The following is a 13667-nucleotide window of genomic DNA, read 5'->3' as shown; positions in this document are numbered from 1 at the left end:
CCTATTTTGGGAAAAAAAAAATGTTTCATGAATTAAAAAAATAACAAAACAGTAAAGTTAGCCCAATTTTTTTGTAAAATATGAAAGATTAGGTTACACCGAGTAAATAGATACCTAACATGTCACGCTTTAAAATTGCGCACACTCATGGAATGGCGCCAAACTTCTGTACTTAAATTTTTTTTTACAGGTTACCAGTTTAGATTTACAGAGGAGATCTAGTGCTAGAATTGTTGCTGCCACTCTAACGCACACGGCGATACCTCACATATGTGGTTTAAACGGCGTTTACATATGTCGGCGGGACTTGCGTGTGCGTTCGCTTCTGCGCGCAAGCTACCGGGGACAGGGGCGTTTTAATATTTTTTTATTATTAGTATTTATTTATTTTACATATACCGATGAGATCGGTGAAAAAAATACACTGATCTCATGAATAATGTGGCTTACAGCCGCAATCGCGGCTTTGTTTACTTACGGGACCCGGGCGTGACGTCATCACATTGCGCCATGGTCCTCCGACGGTCATAGAGATGACTGGTGACCATCTGGTCACCAGTCATCTCTATACTTCCTGCCAGCGCCGGACGATTCTTTCTCCGGGCCCCCGATGGCAAGGGAGAGCCGGAGAAGCACCGGATGGCGGCGGGAGGGGGGATGTCCCCTCCCGCCGCCTGTAAGAAGGATCTAGCGGCAGAACCGCCGCTATGATCATTCTTACGTTGTGCAGAATCGCCAGCACAAGAGATAGATATCTGGATGATGCCTCTCGCTGCAGGCATCATTCAGATATCCCCCTTCAAAGTCCAGGACGTCATATGACGTCCACTCTGGATGGTAGAGACACTTTGTGGACGTCATATGACGGTGGCTGGTATTGAAGTGGTTAAATAACCTATGGGGCCCACACACGATCGGTTTGGACTGATGAAAATGGTCCTTCAGACCGTTGTCCTCTGGTTAACCTATCGTGTGTACGAGGCCTTAGGGCCTACATCAGCAGACTTTTGTTCATGTGAGAATCGCTTCTCTCTATATACAAGTCATTGGGGAGTTTCACATTCTTTTCATCAGATTGTCCATTGTCACTGCACTCTAAAATTTTAAGTTGTCACAAAAACAGGAATCTTTCAGGACGGGCACTTTTCCAATGACAACTGTATGAAAAGAGATTTCCTTGCCTTTGGAGAGATTCTCTTTCACTTCTTGTTTTTCCAATGGTTCAGGAAATGGAGAGGAATCTCCCCAACAAGGACACACATGACAAAAAAATTCCTGGCAAGGTTTTATCTATTCCCTATTCCATCCAAAATAAAAATGGATTTGTTTTGGTTTTAAGGGCTGTACACACGGGCCAAATATCGGGAGGCATCGGCCGGTTCAATAGAAACTGTCTGACATTCTCAGATGGTCATCTTCTCCCCTCCTCCTCCCTCCCTGAGGCAGCTATGGGGCCTCCCCCGCCCGGGTGCTCGCTGACTGGTGCCCTGGATGGGCCGCTCTATTGTCAGTCAGTGAGCTCCTCCTGCTCCGTCAGCCCCATAGAGCCGCACACAGCCCTCCCCTCTCCGATGCCCAGGGATCCCGCATGCCGCGGACACAAAGCGCCGGCTTAGTGGGGTGACGTCACCCTTCCTGCAATATGTCAGACGGGGAAAGCATGTAGAAGGGGATGGTAGGTGTTGTGTAGGACGGCGGTGTGCTCAGTCCATACAGAGGGGGATCCTCTCTCCTTCCCCATCACACAACAGACGCCCCTTCTCTCTGCTCTTCATCCTGATCTGCCGAGCTGTGTTCCTCTTAACAGCTGACGATCAGCTGTTTCGTTCGGCTATTTCCGTAGCCTGCCCATAGCCTATTACTGCGCATGCCCGGAGTCTGCGCAGTTGGGTGTGGAACTTCCCATATAGTGGAACAAGGATGTTAAGTCACCGGCTTCTGTCCAAGGGGCGTGACCGAAAAGGTCTGTTCTGGTGGGGGGGGGGGGCTGTCCCCTGTCAGAACACAATAGCTCAGCGGGGGGAGATCACTGTACTAACACTGCCTAGTTAGTACAACTGCTCCTCCCAAGCTCTTCAGTTGTTGTTTTTTTTTTAGTTCAGCCCGCTGGGTTAAATGTAAAAGGAAAAAAACTAGTAGTGCGTACCAGGCTTTAGCCATACTTCACTCTATTGGGTAAGTGGACACATCTGATATGTCAGTCACCAAGACAGATAAGAAGTTGATGTTTTATTCAGCCTGGCAGTATCTAACCAAGGCGGAATTCCAAATTTAAGTGGACTGACTCTCTAAAAGTAGATGTTAAGTGGCATGGCAATAAACATAATTGGGGACAGAATAGATACACAAACAGGTTTGCTTGTCTGCAGCCTGTTAAAGGCCATCAACGGAAAGAATCCTGAATGAATGCTTCAATTTCTCTTCATAACACAATTCTGAAAAGACAAAACATGTATTGTCTTGTGGTATTCAAATGAATTTCCTACACATCTTTCTCACTTGCTAACCAGCGACCATTCAAGGAGTGTCTGCTAGGAAACGTTTTGCTACAATGGCCTTTGTTCAATCACATTCACCATATATTCACTTATGTAGGTCAGGTTCTGTTGGGTTTGTGAATGGATGCCAAAATATAAACTTAAAGCACAATTTCACCCGAAAGGGAAAGTTTCACTTTTCTGCCTCTCCCCTCTCCTCTTCAAATTGTGGTGCTTGGCTTTGACCGGTACCCCCTCCCACTACTGCCTGGATCGCCTAGGCCAGTGATGGCGAACCTTGGCACCCCAGATGTTTTGGAACTACATTTCCCATGATGCTCATTTGCTCTGCAGTGTAGATGAGCATCATGGGAAATGTACTTCCAAAACATCTGGGGTGACAAGGTTCGCCATCACTGGCCTAGGCGATCCAAGCAGAACTTTGGTCCCACCTCTCTTTACCCGCAGCCTTCTGGGACACGGCACAGGTCCCAGAAGGCTGCAGGACCAGCCACAAGGAATCGCAGCTGACTTCTCACACTAAACATGCCAATGCCAGGGACCCAAAGACAAGCAAAGAATCGGCCTGGGTATGGACAGCACAATCCTTGGACAGGTAAATGTCCTTTATTAAAAGTCAGCAGCTTCTTTCTAGGGTAAAGATCCTCTTTAAAGTAGAAATCTTGGATATGGCAGTTGCAGCGCAATATGAAGTTCTTATTGGGATAGCAAAAATCCCCCTGGGGAATAAAAATGGGCATTGCCTCCTGAAGACCTGTAAACTGTCTGTCAGCCGTGGTCTGAACAGCAGTCTACAGCAGATAATTCTTCTTTAGGCTCCATTCACACCTAGGCGTTTTAACGCCTGAAGCCCGACGCTCCCTGCAATACGTTGGAGTGGTGATTTAACATTGTCGGCTATGGAGATGGTTCACATCTCCACGCCAAACGCCGTAAGCCTGAAGCTCAAAACAAGTCCCGGACCCTTTTTTTCAGGCGGCTTTCGGCGTTCGGCATAGCCGACAATGTTTCAATAACCCCTCCGGCGTATTGTAGGCTAAAAACTACACGTTTTGTCGGGACAAAACGCCGCAATTTGTCGCGGCAAATCGCAGTACAATACGCCGCGTTCAGGTGTGAATGCAGCCTTAGAGGCAGTAGAGCCCTCTTTCAGCCACAATATTGAAGCCAATGCCTCCCAGGATTTTTGACGTGAACTTCAGGAGCAGAGGGGACATCATTCTTGCCGAGGAAAGAATGGAGACAGGGTGGGCTAGTACGTGTGGGAAAAAAATTGCAGGAGGTTGAGGGAGTCATAGGTGTAAATTTGGAGTGAAGGTCAAGTTTAAAGAACAATGTTTACTATACGTTCCCTTTTCTCTTTTGTTACAGGGTCTCTATAACCATTGTATTTCCTTTGAGAAGGTTGCCAAGAGAGAAAATCCCTAAAAATGTGTATTTTGTTAGGAAACCGTCATCACATCACTGCAATTTTTGTTTTTGGCTTGCTATCAGACTTGGGTGTGTTTTTTTTATTTGGGAGAACAGAACTGCGTATAAGCTGAACAGTAATTTCTTTGATTAAACCCGCCACAAGTCTACGGATTAGACTTTGATCAAAAGCTCACACTAATGTGAGTGGAATCATCCTGCCCCTTTGTACAGTTCTTGCCAAAGAATCATATTCATGTGAAGAAGTAGATCTGTGCTCGGCAACAAGATTATACTCTGGTATATATTCTGTGAGCTCGTCTTTATACACAAGCACGGGAGGGCGGGGGCACTTTAATTTTTATGAATCGCTTTTATTGCTGTCACAAGGAAATGTATAAATCCTTGTGACACCAATAGGCATACAGCAGCCTCTCTCTATGGGGAGATCTGGGGTCTAGAAAACCCCAAATTCCTCCTCTGCACTTAAAAGCATTCAAGGCACCAAGATCTGTGTTTTTTGAATGCTTTCGATTTAAAAAACTGACATCGATGGTTTTCAAGTAAACCGGAAGTGATGTCATGTCATTGCTTCCGGTTTACTGTTAAGAACAGCTGAACCAAACCGTTCCCAGGCCCGGATTTACTCCCTTTGCCGCCCCAAGGCGGCAAAGACAGTAAGTCAGGTAAATCTGTGGGTGTTTTAACAAACGGGACATACATTTCTGCCTTGCTTAGACAATACACTAATCATTATTAGGCGTCGGCTACGAGAAATAGCCAGACAAGGTCTAAGGGCGTTGAAAGACTCCAGCTGTTCAGAATGAGGCAATTAAGGCCTCTATAAGTAGCCCAAAGGATTACCACTAATGGGCTGTGTGACGAGATCCTTCCTCGCCCAGGTCCTGCTCTCCCGACACTCCTCTGCTACCAGTGAGTCAGCTTGCAGATTGCAACGTCTGATGGTCCAGTCATCCAAGGTTCCGGGATCCGAATTACAGCTATGTGCCATTCGGACCCATTAAGAACAAACACCAGGCAGGCTGTATGTAAGTTCCAACAGGACTCTTTATTTTCAAGTACACAGCACACTTTTATACAGAATTTTGGAACATCCCACTCCCAACAACCGCTTTCCTATTGGTCAATTGTAAAGTATATCCAGTCTTCACTCAAGTCCTCCTTGACCATGCAAATGAGGACTTGAAATTGTCAACAGGGATTGGTCCAATAGCTTGGATAGAAAGACTTGTGTATTGAGACAGAAGCCCCAGGGGGTAATCAATGTACACAATAACCCGGTCTACTTAATTACTACCTCTGAGAGGTTACATTGCTTTAGACAATAGAATGCTAATTCAATACAGCTGACAGGAGGCTTCTGACCTTTAGAACAATAAACACATACATCTTCACACATACATTCTAGATTCAATTAACCTTCAATCCATAGTTTTTAGCCAGACGGAGTGTCTCCGACACCCGCTCTTAGCCTGCAGAGCACAATAAAAGGTATTTCTCTAGCTGGTTCCACTTAGCATTTCAATAGCCGGTGTCCTTGCATTGAATGTCCCTCTCCTGTGTAACAGATGTCAAGTAGAAACACTTTAATATCTTAAGATCCATGACATTACTTCCCCTGGGAAACAGTCCAACAGCCGCAGTGGGACCCAAACGGGTCAACTCGAGGATGTTGGAAAAGTAGTCTTAAGGTTCCAGGACTGTCCGTTGGGATGACCCATCTGCCTTCCTGTTTTGAGGTCCTGGCCCATAATCGGACGGCAAGAGGCTCACATTCAGTCCTCTCCAAAAGCCCCTGTCCCGGCTAGGTCTGTCACACATCTCCCCCTTTGGCAGGAGACTAACACTGGGAGAGATCCCAATTCCGGTACCCACCCAGTACCCCAGATACCTTGTCCCAAACAGAGCATTACTCACCCAGCCAATCTCTGCCTCTCTCAGAGAACACGCCTGCCGCTGGGGAGAGGCCTGGACTGGCCCTTCTCCCTGGAGTCCTTTCAGCCGCTGGAGAGAAGACAGGGTGGCTGGGCTCAGTTCATCATGCTGTTGGGGACCTGGGCCAACTGGCCACCATTCCTGGGGTATACCAGTGGAGACTGAAGTCCCATCCACTGATGCTAGGTGAAAATCCCCCGGTGCTTGCAAAGCAAAGCCAACATCCTCCTGTCTCAGTGCCGCACCATTTTCTGGGGTTGTGTCAGTGGAGATCGGAGTCCCATCCACTACCACAGGAACCCCCTCTCCTGTTAGTTGAGAGCAGAGGCCTGGGGCACTCTGCTCTGTTGCCAGCTCTTCCGCTGGGTTGCTGTGAGTGGAGACCACAGTCCCATCCACCGATATCCGCTCAAGCTGTAGTGGGGTGCAGCCGCCAGTAGCATCCTGTCCTGCTGCCAGTGATTCAGCTGGGAATACAAGCTTTACCACCTCAGCTTGTTGCTGGGGAGGGGGGCCAACCGCCCCGGCTCCCTGGAACTCCACAGTTGGTCCCAGTGCTGGGCAGAGATGGCTAGCATTCTGCCCTGTTGCCAGCACTTCTGCTGGGGGTGCATAATCCATAACATCCTCTGAACAGTCCATACACTCTGTAATCTGTGGCTGGGGAGTGATCGCCATCTTCTCACCCTGAGCCTCCGGAACTGCCACAGGGGTGGGGCAGAGGTCTTGATCCCTCTGTCCGGTGACCAGCGCTTCAGCTGGGGAAGTTCCTTGTAACTCCACAAATACTATACTTGGTGCTGGGCAGAGCACAGTGAAGTTTGGCCCTGATACCAGCTCTTCTGTTGGAGGCTCCCCAGGTTGTTCTTCCTCAGCAAAAAAGTCTATCAAATCCCCTGTCTCTACAACTGGTGTCTGGGGATAGAGGTTCACCATCTCCTGTCCATGGAACCCAGAAGATGCTATGGGTACTGAGCAGAGGTTAGCAGAGCTCGGCCTTGCGGTCAGCACTTCAGCTTTGGGAATGGCAAGCTCCCGATTTTCCACTGCTGATTCATCAGCCAGGATTTCATCACTGTCAGCTGATATTTCCTCATAGTCCCAGGTAAAGGGAACCTCACCCTGCTGCTGAGCGGAGTCTAGCAGCTGTTTGTAGGCGATTTCCAGTTCCCATTCCTGAGCGGCCAGGAATTCCAAATCTTCCTGTAACCAGTGCACTTCCGGGACATTCAGTCTTCGCTCTCTGTGCTCCATTATTTCCTCCCAACGCCACTCCCAATCGCTCCCAAAGTTGGGATCCCTGGACATCCTCCAATACAACAATCCCAGGCCATCATAGTCAAAGCCTTCCGTGGGGCTGTCATCCGCTGACCACGGGCACTCTTGGACTACATACCACCGGAGGGCTCTGTAGCTCTCGTCCAACCGCATCTCTTCCCGGATCAGCCTGCTTAACTCTGCTGTCCACTCCTGCTTTGGTTGTTCCCCCAATAACAGCATCCTTACTTCATACTGTGACCAGTACCTTACATGGATGGAGGGGAGAGCTTTTCCCTGGTGTCGCTGCTCGCGGGCTAGCGCTTCTTTCCAGAGTTCGCAGCGGATCGAATCAGACCATCCAAGCAGGACCTCCTCTGATACTGGTCCTCTGCGCTGTATCTGCTTCTCTCGCAACCTCCTTCTGAATTCCTCTTCCATGGTTACTGATATCTGTACCTCTCCTCTTCTTTCATTTGGTGCTGCTTCTTTAGGCGTTGTCACCGATCGCCGTATTTCTGCAATTCTCAGCTCCTGTTGCCGCTCTCGTTCTCTCTCATCCTGCCGCTGGAGGTCTCTAATGGTATTCTGTATGGCGGTCTCTGATGGGTTCGCACCATATAATGCCAACCGCTGTTGAACTCGCTGCTGGAACAAGTCTTCAACTGACCGGGGTCCTGCATCACCATCCCTCTGATCCATCTCGGCTAGCGCAATGATCAGGGTGGCCTTGTTCTTCCCACCGGTCCCTCCACGGCTCTCAAGCAAGTCTTTTAGCATGGTTCTCCTCCAGGCTGCATAGCTGGTCATTCATGGTGGTGGTTTGGAGTTGTCCCAGTAACTGGAGAGCAAATCCCACCGCTGCCAACCAATGTGACGAGATCCTTCCTCGCCCAGGTCCTGCTCTCCCGACACTCCTCTGCTACCAGTGAGTCAGCTTGCAGATTGCAACGTCTGATGGTCCAGTCATCCAAGGTTCCGGGATCCGAATTACAGCTATGTGCCATTCGGACCCATTAAGAACAAACACCAGGCAGGCTGTATGTAAGTTCCAACAGGACTCTTTATTTTCAAGTACACAGCACACTTTTATACAGAATTTTGGAACATCCCACTCCCAACAACCGCTTTCCTATTGGTCAATTGTAAAGTATATCCAGTCTTCACTCAAGTCCTCCTTGACCATGCAAATGAGGACTTGAAATTGTCAACAGGGATTGGTCCAATAGCTTGGATAGAAAGACTTGTGTATTGAGACAGAAGCCCCAGGGGGTAATCAATGTACACAATAACCCGGTCTACTTAATTACTACCTCTGAGAGGTTACATTGCTTTAGACAATAGAATGCTAATTCAATACAGCTGACAGGAGGCTTCTGACCTTTAGAACAATAAACACATACATCTTCACACATACATTCTAGATTCAATTAACCTTCAATCCATAGTTTTTAGCCAGACGGAGTGTCTCCGACACCCGCTCTTAGCCTGCAGAGCACAATAAAAGGTATTTCTCTAGCTGGTTCCACTTAGCATTTCAATAGCCGGTGTCCTTGCATTGAATGTCCCTCTCCTGTGTAACAGATGTCAAGTAGAAACACTTTAATATCTTAAGATCCATGACAGGCTGCATCACTCCTAAGGCTGTGTGAGTAAGGAGAGCAGTGCCAGAAGGTCTTCTGTGGAGGTGAGGAGAAGATTGATTTTTCTGTGTGATAAAAATCAAAAGACTATTGTTTTGTGCTGTATGACCAGCACTGTCTACCCAGCAGTAGGCTGTGTTAGACTTCATAGATAGGTTCCTGTGTGGAAGGTAGACGCCCAAAGTGGCTAGGATTTATTTTATGTTTGATTTTGTTTATGCTGTTTGGATGCTTGCAATTGTTTTCCAGCAAGATGGAAAAATAAACCCAAAACTTTGTTTTCAACCGTCTTCGACTGCCAGTCTTTATAAATTCAGTGTGTGGTGAACCCATCCAAGGGGGCCACACACCCCGCTACCGAGCTAACCCCTCATATATATATATATATATATATATATATATATATATATATATATATATATATATATATATATATATATATATATATATATATATATATATATATATAATTTTTATTTTTATTTTTTTAAGCCGCAGAGGTGGTCAAATACCACCAAAAGAAAGCTCTATATTTGTGGGGAAGAAAATACATCAATTTTATTTGGGTACAGTGTCGCATGCCCCCGCGCTATTAGCAGTTAAACGCAGTGCAGTATAGCAATAAAATGACCTGGTCATTAAAGGGGGTAAATCCTCCTGGGGCTGAGTGGTTAAAAAGATAAATACGTTTTCTGCCAGACAAATTATGCTTGTCATTTTAGAAATATGAGCGTAGCAAGTCTGTTGAAGTCTACTTTATTAGCTGGCACTAGATTATATTTGGATTATTAGTTCTCATTAGACCTGCCTGTGTTTTGTGAAGTTCAGCCTTCATTCCAGTCCTGCTGTGGTTTTTAGCTGTGCTCAGTGATTGAATTATCTATTGCTTGGTTGCTTTTGTATAAAATTGTAATTACCAGTCGCTGTATATTTATTACGGTGTAGCTTGGGAGATGCGGCCACAGACACATAATGCTCTGTCTTCAGGATTGCGGGTTTGCGGTCGGGAACTGAGCTTTGCGGATCAGCCAAGTAATAAAGGGACTTTATTTAGGCTTGCTTTATTAAATATAAAACAGATTGTCTTGAATGATGTGCCGTCTGCGAATACCCCTGCTGGCTACTACTAGTCCCTGGTAGTTGAAGTACACGTTAGTCAAAACATAATTCAATCCGAAACTGCAGGCAGCGCACGTCCTACACGTCCAGGGCTCTTTTCTTATACAGATCTTGCTGGAGTTCTTTTATAAAATGCCTTGGGCATTCTGGTAGCATTGTTTTAGGTATGTGTTATTGCATGTCAAGCATAAATGTAATTCATTACTATGTTGATTAAAAGGCAGGACCTAAAAACGCCATTAAACTCTGACATGCAAAGCAGAAAGTAGACTTGCTAAAAAAAAATAAAAAAATAGTTTTGATGTTAAATGGAACTTCCGCGTAATCCATTCCTTGCCCCCTTACATGCCACAATTGGCATGTAATTTTTTTGGAGGGGGAGTGGAAGCTTCAGGAGGAGTAGGACTTCCTGTCCCACTTCTTCCTTCCGCCGAGGGGCTGGTAAGGCTAATAGCTTAATCGCCTTATTGCAGCCCCTCCCTGTAGGCGAGCGCCTGTCCAATCGTATGGCGCCGCTCGCGCATGTGCAGTGGGTGCCCGGCCGTGAAGCCGAAAGCTGTCACTGCCGGGTGCCCACACTAGGAATGAAGGCGAAGGAGGGCGAGGAGCGGAGCCCCGGCCGGCGCGTCGCTGGAACCGTGGAGCAGGTAAGTGTCTGTTTATTAAAAGCCAGCAGCTACACTTTTTGTAGCTGCTGACTTTTAATAAACGTAAAAAAAAGGCTGGAACGCCCCTTTAAGACTGCATCTCGATGGTTTTGTGGCGTCTGGCACTCTGTGTCTGCAGATATTGTTATGTAACAAAAATTTCAATTGAAGCACCACAACACTGCTATGAGGTACATATGTAACTTTATTCTGATTTAAAAGTTAGGGGTATAATTCCAATAAATAACCAATGCGATTCGGGGGTCCAAAAAGTATCCAATGTGTTTCGGGGTCCTAGAGGGCCCCCTTCTTTAGTGGTTTTCCAGTGCGAAATACAAGTACAAGCCTGTCAGAAGCTTGTTTGGTAGCCTAAGGCTTAGACCCCTTTCACACTGGGGCATTTTTCAGCCGTGAAAAATGCCTCCTCTGCAACCCCAGTGCGAAAGCCCGAGGGCGGTGCGCTTGCAGGGCGTTTAGAAAAATTCCTGCAAGCAACATCTTTCACCGCTCCTGCCCATTGAAATCAATGGGCAGCACTGCCAAAGCGCTTCGGCAGCAGCGCTTTTAACCCTTTATTCGGCCGCTAGCACCAACAGCGCTTTACCGCTAACGCCCCCCTGCCCGAGTGTGAAAGTGCCCTAAGAGAGGCATTAAAAACAAAAAATTGCTATATGATGAATTTACATCTATAGGCTGCAGCTTAACCGCTTGCCGCCAAATCACATATCTGTATGTGATTTAGCACAACAGTAAAATCAGACTGTGTATGCAGTAAAGCATGCTTGTTATACTCACTGTGGAACCTAAGGGGTTAATCCTCATTGTGTAAAAAGGCTGTTCGATTCTGTCTTCTCTAATCCTCCCCTTCTTTTACTGTCCATCTCCATCCTGATAAGACAGAACCTTCGGAGTCACTCTGCACATGCTCAGTTTGGTGTGTATTGCTAGAGAGTTATTTTTTGGGAGGGTGCATATGATTAGCACAGGCCAATCAAAGGGTCAGGGGTCATGCAGCCTCACAGGACAGTTAGAGGAGAATGTAAACTCTTCTTGCAAGCTTTAACCCAACACTGATAGAAGTCACAAGACTGCTATATACTGCTGATGAGAAAAGGGTATTTAGCGGGTTTATATTTACTAAAATAATTGCATTTCCATCTCCTGTGTACTGTAGAGACCAGATATAGTGAATGCAGGGTCCTGGGTTTAGTAACACTTTAAGGAAACTGTATACAAAATGAAAGACTTCTAAATAAATGGAATATATTAACAGAACTTTTTTTTTCCAGGTGGTAGAGTGTGTTCCTTCTCACCATGCATAGAGCAAGTCCAGAGAACCTGTCTAGCCCTGGAGGAACATGGCTTCACCGAGATCAACACCCTGGAGATCCTCCTGCGTGTTTACGACGTCAGGTGTATCAGTCTGCCGGTCCCAGATTTCGGGACACCTGCAGAGGAGAAAGGAGAAAGTTCAGTTGCCGATAAAGCCAAACAGATCCCCACTTCCCAGCCAGGCACAGTGCAGTTTAAAAGCGGAGTATCGTCCAGAGAAATGGTGGGTCACACTGGGTACCTGACCTTTGCCACCAAGAATTTATTTTAGGATTTTTGCTTGGTAGTCGTGAGTAGAGGTCGACCGATATATCGGTCGGCCGATATATCGGCCGATATTTGGCAGTTTTTAAGAAATCGGCATCGGCCGATTATTGTAAAAAAATCGGCCGATTTTCGGCTGCCGCGCTAAACCCCGCTCCACGAGAAATGAATCCTTCAGCCACGCTGCTGGTAGCCTGCGCGCCGGCCCCGCCCCCCCTACCTCGACGGGCTGTAGCAGAAAGCAAACTTGTCACAAGCCCGAGCAGCTGCAGTAGTTGCTTGTCTGCGCGAAGAGATCACAAAAGCTTCCTGCATGCTGGGACGGTGGCGGGATTACTTAACATGGGCTCTAGGCTACGGCAGCCGTAGCCTAGAGCCCATGTTAAGTAATCCCGCCACCGTCCCAGCATGCAGGAAGCTTTTGTGATCTCTTCGCGCAGACAAGCAACTACTGCAGCTGCTCGGGCTTGTGACAAGTTTGCTTTCTGCTACAGCCCGTCGAGGTAGGGGGGGCGGGGCCGGCGCGCAGGCTACCAGCAGCGTGGCTGAAGGATTCATTTCTCGTGCTGCTGGAGACTGGGGTAATGTACAGTATTCCTATCATCTCTGATAGGTGCCTCGGCTCTCTAGTGATTGTACTCCAACTCACGTGGGAGCTCACCGGTGTCATCCAATGGACAGTGCTGGAGGGAACAGTGTGTACATGTTAGAGCACACACCTCTCCTGTATACACACTCATTTTATCCATCCCCACCCACGGCCAGCTCCATCCATCCACCCCCCTCTACAAAGCATCTCCCACCCACGGCCAGCTCCATCCATCCATCCCCCTTCACAATACATCCCCCCACCCACGGCCAGCTCGCTCCATCCATCCATCCCCCTTCACAATGCATCCCCCACCCACGGCCAGCTCCATCCATCCATCACCCTTCACAATACATCCCCCACCCACGGCCAGCTCGCTCCATCCATCCATCCCCCTTCACAATGCATCCCCCACCCACGGCCAGCTCCATCCATCCATCACCCTTCACAATACATCCCCCACCCACGGCCAGCTCGCTCCATCCATCCATCCCCCTTCACAATGCATCCCCCACCCACGGCCAGCTCCATCCATCCATCCCCCTTCACAATACATCCCCCACCCACGGCCAGCTCGCTCCATCCATCCATCCCCCTTCACAATACATCCCCCACCCACAGCCAGCTCCATTCATCACCCTTCACAATACATCCCCCACCCACGGCCAGCTCGCTCCATCCATCCATCCCCCTTCACAATGCATCCCCCACCCACGGCCAGCTCCATCCATCCATCCCCCACCAACGGCCAGCTCCATCCATCCACCCCCCTTCACAATGCATCCCCCACCCACGGCCAGCTGCATCCATCCATCCCCCTTCACAATTTATCCCCCACCCACGGCCAGCTCGCTCCATCCATCTATCCCCCTTCACAATGCATCCCCCACCCACGGCCAGCTGCATCCATCCATCCCCCCTCTACAATGCATCCCTCACCCACGGCCAGCTC

General features: G+C 48.0%; 1 protein-coding gene across 3 annotated transcripts in view; it reads left to right on the top strand.

The window, feature by feature from the left end:
* TRMT61A (tRNA methyltransferase 61A) overlaps nucleotides 1–13667 on the top strand; it is a 56668-nt gene that overhangs the window by 41804 nt on the left and 1197 nt on the right. For all 3 annotated transcript variants that reach the window (XM_040331948.1, XM_040331946.1, XM_040331949.1), the window contains exon 4: nucleotides 11820–12146. In XM_040331948.1, the coding sequence (XP_040187882.1) occupies nucleotides 11820–12133 (314 nt within the window). In that variant the 3' untranslated portion in view covers nucleotides 12134–12146. The remainder of the gene's footprint in view (nucleotides 1–11819; nucleotides 12147–13667) is intronic.

Source organism: Rana temporaria, chromosome 13 (genome assembly GCF_905171775.1).
Source record: "Rana temporaria chromosome 13, aRanTem1.1, whole genome shotgun sequence".
NCBI lineage: Eukaryota > Metazoa > Chordata > Amphibia > Anura > Ranidae > Rana > Rana temporaria.
This window is presented reverse-complemented; position numbering and strand designations above follow the sequence as displayed.